This window comes from Paralichthys olivaceus, chromosome 10, assembly GCF_024713975.1.
Source record: "Paralichthys olivaceus isolate ysfri-2021 chromosome 10, ASM2471397v2, whole genome shotgun sequence".
Lineage (NCBI taxonomy): Eukaryota > Metazoa > Chordata > Actinopteri > Pleuronectiformes > Paralichthyidae > Paralichthys > Paralichthys olivaceus.
Window position 1 is genome coordinate 17309209 of NC_091102.1, and position 20993 is coordinate 17330201.

General features: G+C 39.7%; 1 protein-coding gene across 1 annotated transcript; it reads right to left on the minus strand.

The window, feature by feature from the left end:
• Positions 1 to 3454: 3454 nt before the first annotated feature.
• Positions 3455 to 9452, minus strand: LOC109631261 (melanoregulin-like). Its single transcript, XM_020089891.2, has 5 exons — positions 9146 to 9452; positions 8804 to 9056; positions 5071 to 5161; positions 4785 to 4948; positions 3455 to 4064 (listed from the first exon to the last, which is right to left on the minus strand). The coding sequence occupies exons 1-5, from the start codon at positions 9220 to 9222 to the stop codon at positions 3993 to 3995; spliced, it is 657 nt and encodes a 218-aa protein (XP_019945450.1). The 5' UTR covers positions 9223 to 9452; the 3' UTR covers positions 3455 to 3992.
• Between the last annotated feature and the right edge of the window lie 11541 nt (positions 9453 to 20993).

The window sequence follows — 20993 nt, forward strand, 5'->3', positions numbered from 1 at the left end:
AGCAGTCACCCACAGCAATGAACATTACACATACACAGTGTCTGAGTTTTATTTTAAATCTCAAGCTGTGCTTTAAATAAGAAATGAAATGAAATCTTGTCGATTGATCTAATTTCACAGCTCTGCAACATTAGTACCTATAGGTTCATTTAAACATGACTTAACTGCCATTACACAAAACACTGATTCATTGGTTTTCTAATTCATTTTGCCACATTACGCATTGTCATTAGGATGACATAGATAGATAGAGTGTAAAACCTGAACCTTCTTCCTTGTACACACAATATAACAGTTGCAATTGATGTGTTCGAGTTTAAGCACCATAAAAGTGCTGCCTTTCCTGAGCAGACTCTTGACTTCTGACCCTCTGCTGGGAGTCACACAGGTCAGCACACCACCGCCTGGTTTATTTATTCAGTTCTCTAAACATCCGCTGCACATCGTACTGTGTGTGTTTGTGTGTGTGTGTGTGTGTGTGTGTGTGTGTGTGTGTGTGTGTGTGTGTGTGTGTGTGTGTGTGTGTGCCTGCGAGCATGTGTCTTGATGTTTTTGTGCATGGGTGTGACACCGTTGTCATTTATGTCTTATCATGAATGACTCTGAGATAAACTGAGCTTTTACAGGGGTTAAAACTTGTAAATACCCCACCTCTCCCCGATGTCAGCTGGGATTGGCTCCAGTTCCCCCCTGTGACCCTCAAAGGATGAGCGTTATAGATAATAGACGGATGGATGGACTTGGGAATTCTTATTGTCTGGTTCAGTAAAACTAAAACGGAAAATGTGCATTTATGAGCTGCCATTTCTGTGTTTAAAATAAACCCATTCAATCATAAGTACCCCTTTACAAACCAAATGAACAGGAGTGTATCATCTTACCATATCATCTTTCAAGTGTAATGTTTTTAGATTTTAATGACAACTGTGATTCTATTGTTGGACAAAACCAAATTTGCAGTCTGTCATCTTTTCCATGTCCCCAGCCGTACCTTTGTGAGTTGAAAATTAACTGCTTCTGCCTGAACGCTACACAAGTTGCTTCTATTGTCAGCATGCTGACATGCTCATAGTAGCAACACTTTGATGTTTAAAGTTTTATCATCTTGGTTTACGAAGTATAGATTAGGCTGAAAATTCGATTCTGACCCTATGATGGATCAGGATGGAAAAGATGCAAAAAATAAAACAACCTCTCTAACAGATGTCCTTACGATTAATCATTTCAAGACACATTTCATCTGAAACAAAAATGTTACGCTTTGCAACAGTAGAGACAAAGTTGGGGGATGCCCAAAGTCATTGTCTGTTCACGCTGAATATATGTGCAGATCAATGTAATGTTTTATTTCAAACTATATACTCAAATGTTGATTGTTTCTCAGTATAGATACATAAATTGTTACTGTTACTCATCTCCAGTATAAGTCCAGTCAGTGGACTTATGCTTTTGGGTTCCTCTGTAGTTCATTACCACAGTCTGTGACATTTATCTACAGAAACCATTTGTCACTGTGGCAAAGTGCTTCATATGTGGACACGTTGTGGAAAGGATGTGAAGGAAGAGGGCAGAGCAAGAAACGCACACAAATTGGTGAACGTTAAGAAACAATAGCATCTTAAATTCTTCTTCTTTTATCATAGAATCTAATTTCATACAGTTTACTTATACATACTCAAGCCAGACGATTCATATCACACTCCTTTAGATTTTTTGAAATTTGCATTTCATCCATGTTTTGTATAATGTATTATTGTTCCAACAAATGAACAAACAAAATGCAAAATATTATTTAATTAGCTTTATAAAACGCTGGTAGACTGATTTTGTTACAGCTGGTCTGAACTTAGGTGTTTCCCTCTTTTTCCAGTCTTTGCGTTAACTGTTTCCTTGCTGTAGTTTTGTATTTAGATGACAGATACTGTATTAGAGTGGTATCGTCTGATCTCCACAAGACAGAAAATGGTGTATTTCCCACGCAGATATCTACCCTGTCAGAACCATTCATCATATCAACTTCACATGGCATGTTTGTTGTTAAGGGACCAAAGTGCAGCGTTAAGTTTGGTGCGATGTGGAGATGCGATGTGTTCAGTACAGTCTGGTACTCAGCATTTGTCCATTACGACAACAACTGATTCTCAACCAGCATCACCACAGGCCAAGCACGCCACCCAGTCCAAACAGGCGGGTTTAGAATGGGCACTGAACTAGTTCCTTTATATTTAATACAAATTAAGTAATATGATTGAGTTAATAATGAAGCACACATAAAACCTAAGATGGACAGAAGGATCAGGCACAGTAGAATAGCTGTTTCCTGGGTGGTATATGGAGAGAGTTGAAGATTGAAGTGGACGTTAATAACCAGAATGTGACAGTAAATACTTGTCTCTCTTTCTTTTCCCTCCAGCATCTTACAATCACCTTTTAAATCAATTCTTTCTTTCATCTGTCACATTTTAGTCCAATAAATATAAGAACTTGTCACAATCGTTGTCTCATTTACTCTCTTTGGGACAATATTTCAGTGAAATTCTGGAGAGTGATGTCAGCATTGCACGATCCAAAATGCACACACACACATAGTAGTGTAATGAGAAAAAGGTGCAAGCAGCACAATGCCTTTCAGTGCTGCCAGAGGATTGGCCTGCTCCTCGTACCCGCTCCCCTCCCCCAGCGCCCCCCTTTCTTTTAGGTCCACATCTGTTTCCCAAACTTGGGAAGGGGCCTTGGAGAGAACAATATCTGGGTCAGAGTAAACTCTCTCTTTCTGTATTCATGTGTGCACCAGCATGAGAGTGTGTGTGTGTGTATGTGTGTGTGTGTGTGTGTGTGTGTGTGTGTGTGTGTGTGTGTGTGAAAGTGTGTGTCCGACATACCACAGGGATCGACTGGATGAAAACGGTCTCACACTCTCTGAACCTGCAGATGCTGTGGCCCAGATGGGTGTGTGTCCATGAACATGTCCACGGTACAGCCCTGACATGATTCAGAAATTGGTTTTAAGTGAAAGCCAGGATGACACAGTATCATCTGCGACCTGCAAAAATCCTGAATCTCTGCACAGAAAGTGAAGTTTTACCAGTAACTGACTGAATTACCAACAATGTGCACAACATTCTAATGTTCAATCATATTCTTCTGAAATTCTTAAGCACCGCTCCTGACACTCGAACGAAACTGCATTTCAAGCTTCCCTGAATGTTACTGTATCACTTTAACCCTGTCCCTGCAAATATTTCCCTTTTAATATTTTGGGTAGAAGCATTTTTACGAGTTTAATAGAGGAAAAATGTTTTACCCATCTGTGATACAGAAGTTTCACTACATAGTTTTTTTTCTCTTCCAGTTTAGAGTTTAATCCACTAAAACATTAGTATGTGCTGCCACCTTTGGGACAAAACTGTCAAGACAGTTTCAAATGGTGCCAAATACAAGTAATGATACTGACTGAGCAAATATATTTTATTCCTGACAAGATGGAAAAAAAAACATATACAGTTTGTTATTATTAGTTTACATCAGTTGTGTTTAATGGATTGTCTCATATTTAATATAACACTAAAAACGTATATGTAGAGATATATATAGAGGATATCTTAAAAAAGTTACATAAGCACAAAACCACTATTTTTACATGTCAGCTTGTTTAATGAATCCATTCTCTAAAGGACAGCTGCATTTCTGCATGTGAACAAGTGTTAGTGAAAGAGAAATACTGTGACACTGAGAATTATATACAAAGTACAAAACATTTTAATATAACCTTAAAAACCTTAAGGTGTAAATGAAAAAGTGCAACTTACCAATATGCAGTGTAAATAAATTCCAAACAACATATCAAATAGCAGATATTAATTTGCATTTAGACATAAATGCATGCAGGTATGTGTCAGATGATATATTTTTGAGCAGCATCTCTCAACATTTTAAACGTCTTTTTTTTTCTTCACCCCGTGTCGTCTTCTTTCTGTCTCTGTCTCTCAGCCTTATTGCTTGGGATATTTCTTTTTGGCCAGTCTGACAAACTCCTCAGCACTGTCCAGTGACACCAGGCAGTCCTACAGACAGATGATAAAAATGATACTAACTTTATTTATCCTGAGAAACAGATAATGAAAGTGATACCAACTTTATTCATCCTGAGAGACAGATAATACAAATTATACTAACTGTATTTATGTTGCTCCTTTCAAAACAAAGTTACAAAGTGCTTTACAATAAAATGTATTTTACAAATAATAAAATCCAAATCATAAAAAGGTAAAACACTATAAATTGTTTCAAAAGTACCGTATCATTCACAGTACATCATAAAATGACAGTGAGTCAAGAGATTTTGAAGAAGATACTGAATTTGCCTTCCTGAGATCTCCAAACAGGAAATTCCACAGCTGAGGGGCCCAAACAAACATTTAGTGAGAAGTCACGAGTCAGTAGGGCCCCCCCTGCTGGAGGATCTCAGGCAATGCTCAGGCTCATAAAAGGTTATCAGATCACAGATGTAAGCAGGAGCCTGATCATTAAGGCTTTTTAAAACAAGCAGTGAAATATTAGTGAAGGGTTGAAGTCATGTGATGGAGGCAGAATGCAGAAATGAAGGTGAGATGCAGATACAGAGTGAGGGGAGATAAAGAAGAGGAAGATTAAGGAATAAAATAAAAAGTGACAGATTAACAATTAAAGAGAGGAGGAAGTGAAGGACAATGAAGATGAGATCAGGAGAACATATACTATAGTTTTATATGAAAATGTGTGCGTGCGCATGTGTGTGTGTGTACCATGACACAGAGGTATCTGTTCTGGGGCCCCGTCCCAGGAGGGAACAGAGAGGTGTGGTCCAGCAGCTGTTTCAACAGTTCCGTGGTTCTGTTGTGATGCTCCTGATCTCGACTGAACCTCCGTTTGTCCACACACAGCAGGGCGTCCACCTCACACTGATAACCTGCAGGGATGGAGAGTCACATGAAAAGATCCGGGGCGTTTTACAAAGAGATGAGATGAGAAACGGACGAGAGTTGTACAGAGTGAACTGAATGAAGCGGAGGGGAAGATGTAGCATCTCACCTAGCTGCACCAGGATTTTCTTCCATCGAGATTGTACTTCTCGTTTTGCGTAGCGCAAAGTGTGTATGTCATAATTCAGCTTCTCCCATTCCTACAGGTAAACACATGAATACAGGGTATACTGGATACTGGATATAGTATACATTGTAAACTCATCCATGTTAGTTACTTAAAAGTCCAAATACACTTCTAATATTTTTTTCTGAAAGATGGTGTTTATCATTTTATTTAGTTCTTATCACTTAAATCTTGATGTATGTTTTAGTGCTTATGTTTCCTGATAACTTTGGTTTCAGTGAGTTATTTGTTGCTATAAGAACAGGGTGAGGTGATTGACAGTTGAGACTGACTCATGATTGGTTGAGTGTGAGCGTCAGGACAGCCTTGTTACCGTGGCTCCTCACCACCACCGCTACTGTGCAGACTCTGGCTCCGTGACATTTAAAAAAACAAGATGGTAGCACCCGTATCCGGGATATTTTACCCACATAACAGAGGAAAGCTTCTCATCTCTATTTAAAGTCAATGCACACAAGACATGTTAGCGTTTGAGGCAGTACGTTCGTATCGGTCTAAAGGTTGCTGTTGCTTTAAAGCCCACGTGAGTTTTTTCTCATCATGTCTGATTATACCTTTCCTGAGGACTCTTCTCAAACTGTGCTTCATTAACATCTCATTGACCTTAATATCAGATCAACTTCAACCTGAACACTCTGATCAGCTAGCACAAATGAAAAACAGCTGCAGTGTTATTCAGGGGTCTTTAAGACTGTGTCACAAATTGGGTCATTTTCCAAGATTTCCATAGCGTCTGAGTAGCAGCAAGCAGGACATGACGTATACATTCTGCTGCAGAAATCCTATTATTGTTTACAGCACATCAATACCAGCATCTGCCCTGATTGTCAAAGGCTCTCGGATGCTCATTGTCTTTCCAAGTTGGAATCTTCGTCGGCGTCTTCTACATGTATGACATCTCTTTTTCATCCTGAGATATTAATCTTTTTGTAAATAAGAGAGAGAGGACCCCCCTCCATGTAAATATAAAGTTTAAGATATACATTTTATATTCTATGATAAATAAAACAACAATTCTTACAATTTTGATGAAACACACCAGTGAAAACATCACTAGGATTGTTTTATATTCAATTTCTGCAAAATATTCCTTTCAACTAAACCTTACACACTGGACCTTTAAGAGACTGTCATGTCTTACTTTGTTTACTGGGCTAGTATTTTTTCCCTCAGTGCTTAATTGCTTTTTATTGCTACAGCCCCATTTGGCCTACATTAAACACAGTCCCACAACAGGCTGGAATGGTTGAATGAATATTATCCCTGAATGTCCTGCCAGGCTGTTGGCCAACATCTCTATCAAGGATCATTTATTGATACAATGTGCCCACTGTGTCCTGACGCCAGCCATTCACAACGTGGAGACTGTCACATGCTCGCCATATTCAGTCTGTCTCCTCCGAGACTGAAATCAGTCATAAAAAAATTATATTTTAATATTCCTGCTTATTCCTGCGCACAGAATTGACGCGAAACAGGCTGTCTCACAAATTGCCATTAACGACCCCAATGAAGACGTAGTCTGAATACACTGTGTACATGTCCGAATCAGAATCAGTTTACTGTCATTTCCTAACGCAGACGGAGGCCGTACCCCACAGATCAGAAATAAAAACACATGACGTATTAAAGAAGCAGAAGAGGAGACAGCATTTAAAAAATATATAAAGCAACTCAAATAACTCATGATGATAATAATAACCAAACAGAAGATGCTGTTTACATGAACCGTGTCAAAAGAGGAGGTATAGTTTGTATACAAACATAAAGAATTAGTGCAGTCCCAGAGTGCATGCTGCATGCACTCATGCCCACAGACAATGACAGGCACAGACAGGGTCAGTAAAAATCCAGACAAGGTCAGGACTTTTGTTTTTATTCATATTAACACTGAGAGACAAATCACTAACATTGTGAATATGAGGATAGAAGAATCGTCCTTATAGATTATCCAGCTCCCCTCACACACACACACACACACACATGCACGGTTTCTGTATGTCTGCACTCATTGGCTAATAAGCGACCTACAGTATGTTACTGTGTGAGAATTGCCACTGATTGACTAGTAAATAACGTAGGTTGTCTCTTTGTGTGTGTGTGTGTGTGTGTGTGTGTGTGTGTGTGTGTGTGTGTGTGTGTGTGTGTGTGTGTGTGTGTGTGTGTGTGTGTGTGTGTGTGTGTGTGTGTGTGTGTGTGTGTGTGTGTGTGTAGCCCTGTCATAGCCCAACTTTGGGAACACATTCTATATTTAGGCCGGTTAATTGGGGACAGTTTGTTCAAATTGGGGACAGACGCTGTGTCTGTAAGTAGGAAGAAGCTGTTTTTCAGGTGGTAAAGGTTATGGTTATAGGTTGGCGTAAAAGTGTGTACGTTTTTCAGAATGATGGCCGACCACGAATAGGACAAGCTCAACCACCTTTACACCAGTGGTAATAAACACCACTGCTACAGAGCTGTTCCATTGTTTTAGAGGTTTTACAGCCACATTAAAGCAAATCTCCTCTTCCATGTTTTCTATGATGACAAGGAAAAGACTTGGATCTTTGCATTGAACCTAAACACAAACAACATAGTAAATGTGTTGCCCTCTTCTAGTATCTTCTAGTAAACATGAACTAAGTTACTTTGGAATCTATCTAAGTTCATTTACTGATGTGACTTAAGGGCTTCTTTGAGAGAAACCTGCATGTCGTCTCCTCTTAACAGATAATGTCATTAGAGAGCTGTACTGGAACATATAAGGAAGAGTGAATTAGGGTTTGACTGAATTACAGTGGTACATCTCAGCACTAATAGAAATACAGTAAATCTTTGTCTTGGTATAAATGCCAGCTCTCTGATTGGTTCATTTCCCTAATTATACTGATACTTATGATTATGGAAAGTGAATCAAATGAAAGACAGCTACTGTATGTACAATAAAAGTGGAACATTTATAGATTGAATGTAACCCGGTCAACAAATGGCATAGTGACTTATGTCTGTAATAATTTTAAACTTCTGTTATAAATATCAATTTAACTGGAATATAGATAAAGTTTTAAATTACTTAAAACATGTATAGCATTGTATGATGTGGTGGAGTTGCAATAAAATCTGTAAAGTTAGATCATACATAAGTAACAAAGAAAATAACCCAAGACTTTCAGTGTTACATTTCAGTATAAAAGCATACTGTTCATATCATATATCAAACTGATAGAACAATGTTCTATCCTTTACAATAATTGTTAAACCACCATAATAGATTTAATGCATCCAGATTAGTCATAATCTAAAGTGTGTTGAGAATCTGCCTGACCATAATAGATAATGTGACATTAAAAAAAAAAAGGTGAAACAGTAAAAAGTGACAGGATTTGTCTTTTGGTAAATCATAGCTTTATCTTTCAAAGTAAAACCACAGTCAGTCGCAACATTCAGCTGCAGTGAATGTAACCAGTGTCCTGCATAGATTTAATTACATACGAAAGAGAAGAATTTCTCTTTAGGAAGACATTGTAACGGTTCGAGAAATTGTAAATGTGTTTTTTTGTCATAGGAAATGACAGATATGCTGCTTTCTTGTGTGTGTGTGTGTGTGTGTGTGTGTGTGTGTGATGATTCTCTCCTGCTGTCATTTTGTCCTCAACATCAACATAATTCATCTTACCTCTGTAGCCTTGTCAGCCTGGTCTCTCATGCTGATAAAGGCCTGTAACTCTCTGTCCGATTCTCGCCTGAGGGGAGAACCGCGGGGTCTGTTTGTGTTGGACTGTGGATCAGAGGTGCCCCTCTGGCTCTTGTTGCTCCACAGGCTCCATCTCGAAGTGTCCGGCCCAAAGAGACTCTCCTCCTCTGTGTCACTGTCACTGGACTCACTGGGCAACAGGTCCGGGGGTCTGGGGGCTGCACTGGTACGAATACTGGGGAGAGAGACAGAGGAAAAAACTGGTGTAAAAGCAGGATGTGAGAGGCAGAAGGTTTTTCTGTCATCATGTCAGGTGTTTCTCACCGCAGAATAGCATTCTTCTCCTCTCTGTTGTGTCTCAGGTAGTAGTGACAGCAGCAGATGGTGAATTTAGCCCCCATTGGTCCTTCCAAAAAGTTTTCAACAGTGGATATCTATCCTCTCTTTACTACAGTCACACCTCCTGCCACGGATTTTCTCCAGAAACCTTCGGGAAACCTTAATATTTCAGAGCTGGCGAGTCCTCATTTACAAACGTCCAAGTGCACACAAAATCCAGGCGACATCCTCACTTGTTATGTCCGTCCCCCTTTTCTCCATGCCTACCCTGGCCTGAATGAGAGCCATCTGTCAATTACATTATCCATGTGAGTCCAAACAGGGGACAACAACACGGAGGGATGAATGGCACATTCATTCAGCAAATCCTGATGGTGCAGAATGCAGGGGCAATCAGAGGTGTGGCCTTCCAGCTCGGTCACTGCACAGTTTATAAATCTGGGTTTTAGACGGTCATGTATTCCCCACTTTGAATTCTGTTAAATCTCTGTTGCAAGAGGAGACATAGTGTAGAATAAGAGTCAGGGTTTATTCCCAAATAGGTTTAAACAGAATAGGAATTCGCTGTGGTGTGTTTTTGCAAGTGCAAATATAAACTTATTCTGTGGTTGCTCCACAAACGTGTTTAAAGGTCCAGTGTGTAAGATTTAGGTAAAAAGGATCTATTGTTAGAAATTAAATGTAGAATAATCCTCATGATGTTTACACTAGTTCCTTTCATCTGAATTCTATGAGTTGTAGTTTTCTTTACCCCAGAAAAGGCCCTTTATATTTAAATACTTTATATTAACATCGAGGGGACCCTCTCTACGGAGGCTGCCATGTTTTTTACTATTGTTCAGACTGGACAAACTAAACACCTTTTGCGTTTTTATATCAACTGAAGCTGCCACAGGTTCTTTTTCATGTTTGGAACGAGAGGGTGAGGTGAAGGGCTACAACATGCAACTTCAACACTAGATATCACAGATTTCTACACACTGTACCTTTAAGTATCAATGCAATACATTTACATTTTCAGATAAAAAATGCAATAAGAAATATTTGAGCTCTACCTTCACCTATAGCTGCTTTGCTTCCTTGAAGAGGAAACATACGTTCAAAGACCACACAAGCAGTTTTATATTTATTTATATTTTAGAACCACTTTTTAATATCTCCATCATTTTCTTTTTTCCATCGCCATTTTCTTTTTTCCTGAGCAGATGCTGCAAAACCTTGACATCTATGTTACTCCTGTAATCAATTATATTATAATCGACGTATTGTCTTTCTGACAAATGACATCTGCCCAGACGTTCTCATCATTAGTGTTTATTAAGATGCTGCTGTTGTGCAAAGCATGTACAGCAGGTGGCAGCATTGCTGTATTTTACACCTTTCATCCATACTTGTGCCTGATGAAGTACATTTTAGGAAATAGTGTTTAAAAGAACTGCTCAAGCATGATTCTCTTCAGGTTGGATCAGCCGTCATAAACAACAGAAAAACACGAATAATAATAATAATACACATCGGTAAATAATTTAAAGGGATAGTTAGCCTAAAAATGAAAATTAACTCATTATCTACTCACTATGCGGATGGAGGGGTGGGAGAATTGTTTGAGTCCACAAAACCCTTTAGGAGTCTCAGGGGTAAACAGTGTAGAAGCCAAATCCAACACAATAGAAGTTACTGGTGACTCAGACGTAAAACAACAACAGAAAAAAACACAACATGCCTCCATACTGTTCATGTGGTGTTATTCAAAAGCTGAAAGCCCCGACATTCAAATTCAACGAAACAGCGTCATTTACAACATGTTTAAGCCTAAATGTCCTCTATGGCTATATTTATTTATAGAGAACATTTCAACACAAAGTTAAAAGGATTTTATATACATAGTATTATGAGGCAGACATTAGTAACGTACAAGTGTGTGTGTTTTCAGTCACACATGGGCTTATTAGGACATTACCCAGAGTTTTTACCAGCCTAGTCTTTACTGAAAGAATGATTCAATAGTGTTCAGCTGAGACTTTTTTTTAAAAAAAAGCACATTTTACTTTCTCTTTATTCCCAGCAGAAGCTCATTAAATCAAACTGGTGCAGCGATATTGTTGGGACCATAAAGAAACAATCTCCCGTACTCATTTAGTCCCCAAACAATATGGAGCCAGTTACCGAGGGACATTAACACTGACCACTGTGGCTGTGTGCAGGCCAGTGGTTTCAGTGGGAAAGAATGAGGAAAAGAAAAGAGACAATGGAGAGTTTCACAGGATTCAATATGGTTTACTGCGATAAATTTGGATTGCACATTTCCTGTAATCTTTCAACAGTGACCTTGTTGAATTGTTAATCACGGCCAGCTAAAGGGAAATGATAGTCATATAATAATATGTTTATTCAGGGTTAAATGTGTATTCATAGGGTGAGACAATACATGTAAACTCTCTGTGAATCCCCCAGGAGGCAGCCAGGGTTCAACTTCCAGGCGGTTCGGGTTAAAAGACCAGAAATCACCTTTTTTGTGCTGAGACTATTGCAGGAGCTAGCACCTCTTTATTTTACATGGACACAAAAAAAAAGGAAACCTTAGTGCTGCTCAGTTCCAAAGCAGTGTGTCCAAGATGATATCCCCAGAACACCAGTATGTTTCAACACTGGTTTTTGAAGACGTCAAGTCAATCATGGGGCTCCTCAGCTCCTTTAAAACACATGTTCACGTGTGCCGCACATTGAATGATGAATGAAAGTGTGTGAGAGAGGGCTCCAATTGAAACCAATTTTTACACAGTGTCGCTGATGATCGATGTGAATTATGCCATGCTCTTTGACCGTCTCTGGGAATCGATGAGGGTGGCGCCATCATCTGCATCTGCTGATCATTACGACCGGTGATCGATAACAAAGCTGCCGAGAGATGACACCATCAGAGCAGTTCTTTATGATTGGTAGGTGTGTGTGTGTAGGTGTGTGTGTGTGTGTGTGTGTGTGAAACATCTTCCTCCATGTAATCAGAGAAACTAAAATATCAAAATATACATCAGAAACATTTTACAAATCCAGATTAAACGTCATGACTGACAGTTGATACTGACTTGTGATTGGTTGAGCATGTGTATTCCTGCTGCATAGTCTGGCTCCAAATGCAGCATTCGGGGTATTCAAGATTCATTTCTAGATAGATCGTGCTACATGGCATTCATCTATATATATGTACACAATCTATTTTGTGTGTGTGTGTCTGTGTGCGTGTGAAGCTGATTAGCAGTCAGGCATAGGGAGGGAACTCAAAACAAAAGCAGAGCAAAGGTGGCTGGAAAGAACCTGACACCAGAGACAAAGCTCAGGAAGCAGAGCGGCCATATTTCAAATCATCATTAGGTCACTGCCGTCCAGAAATATTACAGTAGACAGTACAACTGATTTGTTTTGTTCCCCCATACAGACCTGCTGAAGCAGATTAGCTCAGGATTTGAGTGTTGAGTCTTAAAAATGAAGTGGAAACTTAAACTGAAATTTTGCTTCTGTTGCTTATTTAGTTTTAATTCTTTTATTCTGACTTAATTTTTCCTTTTCCTTCTCTATCTATGTCTCCTTGAGGGTTAATATCTCTTTTTGTACTTTTATCACTTTATTATCACAGAGTGAGTACTTTTCATCTAGATTATATAATAATGAATATTCCAGTGCAGTTACTGATATTATTTTAGAAACCGAGCCAATCCTTCTGCTGGGTGATACAATGATGTGCGGACATGTGGGTTTACTGCTCCTGTAAAAACATCGAGAATTGACTGTTCCTCTTGTCCCAGTTCTCATCAGTGACTGTGTGAGTGACTGATGTATTTTATTTACTTAAGCAGGAGGAACTTTCTAACTGAGCCCAGCTTCCTCTCAAGTTTTTCTTCTTTTTTACATGAAGTGCCCTGAAATTCTGTCTGAGAAATAACCCCTCATCTCTATCTCATTATTTATTTCATCTTTATGTCTCTCTAAATCCTGCAAACTGTTTCATTGTAGATTATAAAGTTTCACCATGTGATTTCTTCTGCCAACTGGCATCTTAAAGTTGTTATTTTAACCCTGGAGACTGACAGCTCTTTTTCATCCATGAGCAACTGCATCTTCTTGAACCTTAAAAACAAGACGAGACTCATTCCCTCTATGCCCTGCCTGGTGCACTCGCTCCAACTGTTGACCCTACATTCTCCACATGAGATAACTATGAAAATAACTCACATCCTTTCTTATTTTTCCTGTTCATGCACCGAGAGCTATAGCAACAGAGAGATAGAGAGAGAGCGTAGAAAGCCATGATGGGGAGGAAGTGGACTGCTAGAGAATGAACGAGAAGGAGGAGACAAGCTAACAGAGACCACACAGCAATCATGCCACTCACGGACCATCACCAAGAGGTGGAAGGGCCATCTGTGCCTGTGTCCGCCTGTTAAATGACTCGCCATCAAAACAGGATATAGCCAATATTGCACTAATGGTCCTGGTGGAATTTCCTTTGGCACTTTTTGTGTGTATGCATGTGTGTCGTTAGTGGATTTCTTTTTCTTTTTCTGTAGGTTTATCGATCGTCTCTCTGGACAAGTGGTGTCTAACTAAAACATGGAAAAACAACATTTATCTCTCTGACTAGATAATGATAGAAACACACAGTGTTTGATGAAGACTGATTCTGATATTAAACACAGAATAAGTTAATCTTGAAAACAGACACACTGTGTGTGTGTGTGTGTGTGTGTGTGTGTGTGTGTGTGTGTGTGTGTGTGTGTGTGTGTGTGTGTGTGTGTGTGTGAGTGTGAGAGAGCCTGTCATGTTCATGATGTATTGAATTAGTGGGTTTATGATATACATGTTGATTTATGGTACCACTGGAAAAAATAATGAATGTGTTTGCATGTGCGTGTGTGTGTGTGTGTGTGTGTATGCGTGTAGTAGATCTCTAAGATGACTGACAAAGATGTGTTCACACGCACACACACACACACACACACACACACACACACACACACACACACACACACACACACACACACACACACACACACACACACACACTGCACAATCCTCTACCTCCCCTTCCATACACACTTTCGGTGGGACAGCTTTGCAAAGTCCAGTCTTTCTCTTTGTTTCCTTCGAAGCCAGAACACAGATTCCACAGTGTGTTGATTGGTTAAACAGAGGAGAGTGAGATTTACCACAGGTTCACTGTCGTTATACTTTCCCTCACCTCTAGGTGGCAATGTTGAATAGCACAGAGACGGTGAAAACCATTAGCTGAGGCCACAGGTCCTCAACTGTCTTCAACATAGTCTGTACAACTTAACTCCACCTAATGTTCTCATATAAATGAGCTGGAGAAACAACATCCTGTCCATATGTAATATACTTTATATATTAAGGCATGCATTGCAGTGACTTCACTTTCAAACATTACAGGTGTAGACAAAATCTTTTGTACGGTAATAACAAGTAGTGTTTTATCATTATATATCAACAAAATGTGTGATTTAATCTAAAAAATTTGCTTTTTCATATTTAAATTTCTACACTGGATGTTTCCCAAATGATAAAACTAGAAATTAGCTAAATAAGACTTTTTCTTAGACTGACTTCTCCACTCGCTCTTTGTGACTTTGTTTGTGTGTAGGCGTGTGTGGGTGGTGGTTCACACAAATGAGCATCCAACTGTGAACTATAAAGCTTGATTTCTTTTAGCAGCACTTTCAGCAAGGAAAAAAAGCATCTGCTTGTTATTCATTCATTTTCATCTCTCCGTCCGGTTTTTGTCTTTCTCTCGCTCTGAACACACATCTCTCCGAACACCCAGATGCACGGCCGCAGTAGAAGATGGATAATGCTCTGGAGTAATAAGGCATGGATGTGCATGCACAGGTGCCAACCAGAGTTTGGGCCTCTTTCCAGCCGTCCTCTGAGGACAGTGAGCGAGCGCTCTTTAGCCCACATAAGAAGAATATTCCTGCATTTGTCAGAGAGTCATCATATCTCATGCTGGCTGTGTCGTGGGTCAGGGAGTCGCTGTCAGTCAGGGTCGGACTAGATGAGGAAAAGTTGCAAGTTGTTTGCTGATGTTGTGAACAACACCAGCCTTTTGTTTCGCCAGTTATTTATTTAAAATTAGAGGAAACATTAACGCTGCAGCAAACGATGTTTGAGCATTAACCTTTAATCTATAATCTTCACTGATATAATTATCATTACCCAAAACTCACAAGAACAGTCAGGGATGATGTTCCAATTTCCATTTGGGAATGTGCCCTTTTGCAAAGCTCTTTTTCTTTTTCTTATCTCTCTTCTTTTCAGTCATTCTCAAACACACACACATAAACAGGCACCGGTTTAGGGTGATACAGACGTCCTACAGGACCTGTTGCAGTTGAGGAGCTTTAGTTGGACAGTAGCCCTCGATGCTCCATTTTCACCATTACTCTGGGATTCCCTGGGATTGGCGCAGGGTTCCCTGTATGCAAACCTTAGGGGAAATCCAGCATTGACACAGATGGGGCCCCTCAACTCCTAATCCTTGCTGGAATGTCCTTTAAGTCCTCAGTGCAAACCAGGGTAGTGTCCAGTGCAGTCAGTAGAAATATTGGATTTAAACATTAGTTTCACTCCAGGCAAACATTTATACTTTCCGTGCACAAAGAAAACATTGAATGTTGTATTTATATTTAGGCCTGAGGTTTTGCATTGGGAATGCTGTGTGACCAAAACAAACTGTGGAAATGACGATTTCTAAAGTCACAAGTGGGGCTAGCTGAATTGATGTTGCTAACTAACATTTAGTAAAGGACATAAGGACAAAATAATGTGTTTCTTGAAGAAGATGTTTGGTTTACATCTGATGAAAAATCATACATTGTATCTTTTGGGATAAGAATCTGTGGGAGGAAGATACAGGATAACTCTGCCACCTCACTTTAAAAGAATGGATGGAGGTATTAGGTAGAACGGCAAGTACTGAATGTATAATCTGGGATGAAAGATCACTTTGATAAACTTGGAGTGCCCAAAATGACAGTTTGATTCTACTCAATGTGAACATAGTTTGTATTTGGACCAGGGATTTGATGTACTGTATCTGCTAATTAGGCTTCCTATTGTATTTCTACTTTACTCCTTTTCTTTTTTCTTTAAAAAAATACTTTCTATAAGAATATACTTCTCATATCTTCTTCTGTCATTACTTATACATGGATACTACTAGCTGCTCTATGGTCAAATGTCTGGGTACCTTCACTAGTATAAGGACACACACATTGTACAAGTTTACAAGGCATCGCGAATGGTTTATGTGGAAAGAAAAAGCTTTTAGACCACGAGTATGATAAACACAATGAAAAGAAAAGCCCTCAGGACACTTTTAAAGAATGTGAACTCCCTGGATAACGTGTCTCTTCAGAGGTGAGCTCATGCTGCACTAGTAGGTGGGAATAAAACGTTTGACCAACAGTCACAGATCAGAAATCTTTCAACCGTCTTTTCCATCCACCCAAACTAATAGCCCACTGGTTTACACCGAAAAAGTCCAATGTCCTGTTTCACCATGGTGTGTCCGAAGGTAATACATCACACTAAAGAAGACATGATAGCGTTTCAGGGAGCCTCAAAGTTTTTCTTGTTTATATTTATCTGTTTGCCTAGATACCGAGAATGCAAAACACACACAGGTACATAGACACAGTGAGTTTGTATTTTATTATGCGTCAAAGCACAGACACACATATGTGTTCCCATTAACCATAAACTCTGATTTAACCCCCGAGAGAAGACACCAACACCACTGAACACTCACACATTTAAATTCTGATCTGCACACACTCATCATACTGGAAGTCAGTAATGTAATAAAGAAAGCACAGCATCACATCATATACAGAGAGAGGACAGCAGAGGGTATACAGACAAACACATACATCATTAGTATAGTTTAGTGAGCCACCATGCATACAGACTACCTGTTAAAACCAATCATTACACCACGGCTGGCTCATATGTATCACTGAGCAGAGAAGAGGAGGGAGATGGCCGGGGAGCAGGAGGTAAACAGAGGAAGATGGATAGATCAGAGGCGGAGACGATTAGATTGTTGGGTTATGACTAAATCAAGCTTGAACCTGCAGTAAGAGGGGAACTATCACCGAGCTGACGCACTTAGTTTGACCGCCAGCACAGTTTTTGAGGCGAGGCCAGGATGGAGGGATGAGACAAAGAAGAAATGAGAAAATGAAGAGAGAATAGGAGGGAGGAAAGATTTAACTTCCAAACAGGATGAAATTTTTTTCAGACCATCGAGGATGAATTGATAAACTGTGAGCGTGAGATGTGGAGGAGGACAGGTCAAGGGACGATTTAAAGGAGGAGAATCGATAAAAAAAAGGGGGGGGGTTGGTGTGTAACAGAGAGGCAGGGGTGGCAGGGTGTGTCGCTGCAGAGAGTGGGGAAAGAGAGGAAGATGTAAGGGCGAGATAAAGAGGAACGATAAAAGTGAAAGAGTGGGAGGGATTGCAGCGGCCGGACGGAGGGCTGGTAGTGAGGAATAATGTGTTGTAGGGGAGGAGGAAGGGAACGTAAGTACACAGTAGGAATGAAACGGTGTCAGAGGCAGGGTGATGGATGGTGAGCGCTGTAGGCGGGAGGATGGCAAAGAAAGCTAGATGAGGAGAAGGAGGGATGAGACAAGGAAAGGAATGATGAAAGGAATAACAATGCTGGGTTGCCCTCACACCTTGGCTGTATCAGTATTCAGACATTTTTGAAGGACTGAGCTACAAACCAAACGGTTTCTCAGATGATTTAAACAATAATAGAAAAATAAAAACATATATATATTCAGTGACATTAGTGGAAATTAAGTATTTTATTGATTGGTCATTTATTGACCTTACACCCTTGTTAGTCGCATGGCTAAATATTAACTATGTATGGGAGTTAAATAAAACTAAGAAACTTTTGGAGGTGAAAATAGACTGACGAAAAGGAGGAAGGGATGATTTTTCTAAATCAATGGCCATGAAGGGGCCAATTCCTTATTCAGTAAGGTGCACATTTAAGTCATTCCTTGTTTACTGTTAGCTCTATAGCTTTTTGATCCAAAGCCACACATCACCAAATTGGAAAACTCTTCAGAATGTTCAAGCACATTGTGTTCTTTATAAAGCTTAGAAAATATTGTATTATTTATTTTTATTTACATATATAACATATTTTCGTTTGTGTTGTTAGTAAAGCCCCTTTTCCGCTGGTCATCTGGCTTTTGTCTGCATGGTTTCAATCGACATTCACTTCCAGGTTAAATGACACAGGTTTTAAGGCAGTGATAGAAACGGACTAATTTTGGCAAGAAAGTGAGGTGAGAGACAACGCCTCTGTTGTCGCTGCGCTCTTGACGTTAGACATGATGCACTGGGGACAATAACAGAAGTGTAAACTACTCTATTGGCAATTGGAAAGGAGGAAATAATCTTTGGCAATATTATCCACATTTCAAAAACCTGCGTGTACCTTATTTTGGCGTAAAAGAGCAGGGCAGGGACACTTCAGTTTTCAGCTGCCTTGGAAAGAGGGAGGGAGCGATGGATTGATAGATGGCCGATGCAGGACATGGTGTCTGACTAATGGTAAAGGAAGGTGGCAGAATGGACAAAACGAGGAGCTGAGAGGAGAGGACGGTGAGGCACAGATGGATGAGGAGAGTGTCATGCCGCTTAACTAATGTTTCCCAGGCCTGTAGTTCAATTCCTTTTCAGAATTAAAGCTCCATCTATCACCCCAATGTGCCTCGTTAGCAGTGAAGCCCTAACCAATCCCCAACACAACCATTTACATTTTAAGTAAGACGGACGACAGAGCTTTTATCTGCCTGTGTTCCTGTCTGTCTGCCTGTTTGTTTCTTCCTCTCTCCATCCATCCATCTATCATCTCTCTGCACAATCATGCACACAAACAAAAAAGGAATCAAACACATATTACGTCCAAAGACAGTGTTTGGTGCACAGACACTCGCATCTTTCATTAAAACATGAAACCAAAGAGACATTCGCTCCCAAAGAACGCCCAATATTTTTCTACTGAATCACCCCACTGTCAAACAGACTCTTGTGAAATTAGTTTGATTAAGGCGGTAATAGACGTATTATTCATTTGACACTTTATACTTGCTTAGCCATGGGTATCCTTTATTATCATGGCACATAAAATTGCGCTATCCGTTTTCTTTCTTTACTCAATTATTTGCAAAAAATACCAAAATACACACATCTTGGTGTCTGGCAGGGGCCCAGAAGCGGCTAATAATTACTGGATTGCATTTCACACAATTCAATTTCAGTGATGAACTGCGAAAGGTCTTAATTGCTTTTGGTTTTGCTTTCGATAAAGCTGAGTCATTTCCCACAGACGATATGAAGGGAATTGGAATGTTCTTTATATACAGCGTAGTTATCAGTTGGCCATAGAATCATCACTAAACCAATGTCAGTCTAATCTTAAATGTAATTTTAATAAATTTAGGTTTTGTATTCTCTAAAATAAGTGTAAACACATATTTGAAGAAAAGAGAGGGGGATAGAGGAGACTACATGAAAGAAATATATATTACATCGATTCAGAATATGGAATAAATAACATTTCTAAGTAAAGCACCAATTTAGTCAATGTTAAAAGGGAAAAAAGGCCAAGAAACAAAAAGTTGTTGCAGATGCAACTTAGTCTTATTGTGTGTGGTTGATAAGATCTGGCATCTTCACCCTTCTGTCCATCCAGGGAGAGAGGTTTTTTTTGGACCTTGTTACCCCATGAGACAAATTGTGATTTGTGAATATGGGCTTTACAAATGAAATTTGATTGATTGATTGATAAGAAATTGTTGTTTTGGATTTTCTGATTGTCCAAAGTTTTCTTGTCTTCATATCTTTTTTCTCTTTCTTTGCTATTTGAGTCTTATTTACATGGTCAACTGATGAGAACATGACAAGCAACAGATGGGAACATGGGATTGACCACTGATGCAGGAGGACAATGGAAGTTCAAGACTTACTGTAAAGAAAAAATTCTAAGAATTATTCCAGACTAGTGTGTTCACTCTCTTTCTCACTGAGTTATGCTGTAAGTTAAATTTAAATTTGATATAATGTGGGCAGAGCCTGGCCAGCTCTTGGCTTTGAGCAGTGTAGATAGTGACTGACCACCACTTTCCTCTCTGTTTGATCATTTGTTCTAATGTGACCTTTCCTCAATTACAGGAAGAAACAAAAAGTGTTGTTCTGTGTATTTGTTTACACAATGCTTGACACTCACACAAGTGTGACACTGCCAATGTGATATCTTTCTGAAAAGTGGATCTGGACGGTGGCACGGATGCAGCGGTTGGCTCACAGCAACAGGGTTCTGAGGTTGAATCTGCTCAACTTCATCCTTCCAGGTTATATCCTCACCCACCCAAAGCAAACCAGGACAGAATACAGTCTGGTCCCCATGCCATGAATAAGCGGGTACGATAATGGACAAATGGAGGGAGGGGTCCTCCATCCATCCATCCTTTACTCTGCTCCTCTACCTCTCCTTTCCCTCCTATCATCTCTTCTATATCAACAGTCCCATTTTCTGCTCCTTCTCTTTCTCCTGCTGCACTTTGCATCTCTTTCTTTCATTCTGTCTGTCTGTTCATCTGTCTGTCCCTCTGTCTCTGCTGACAGTGGCCATTATTAAAAGCTGTCCTGTCAGACATGTCGCTCATGTTATTGATGGTCCTTCATTACACATTATCGGTGAGTGCCTGCAGTGCTGACTAGCCGTAAACTGACTG

Bases quoted from the DNA above. Each gene is read 5' to 3' on its own strand.
- LOC109631261 (XM_020089891.2), bottom strand. From the start codon at position 9,222: ATGGGGGCTAAATTCACCATCTGCTGCTGTCACTACTACCTGAGACAC. The intron at 5,162-8,803 runs GTAAGATGAATT...GTTTACCTGTAG, and splicing joins AGGCTGACAAGGCTACAGAG to GAATGGGAGAAGCTGAATTA. The intron at 4,949-5,070 runs GTGAGATGCTAC...CCATCCCTGCAG, and splicing joins GAAAATCCTGGTGCAGCTAG to GTTATCAGTGTGAGGTGGAC.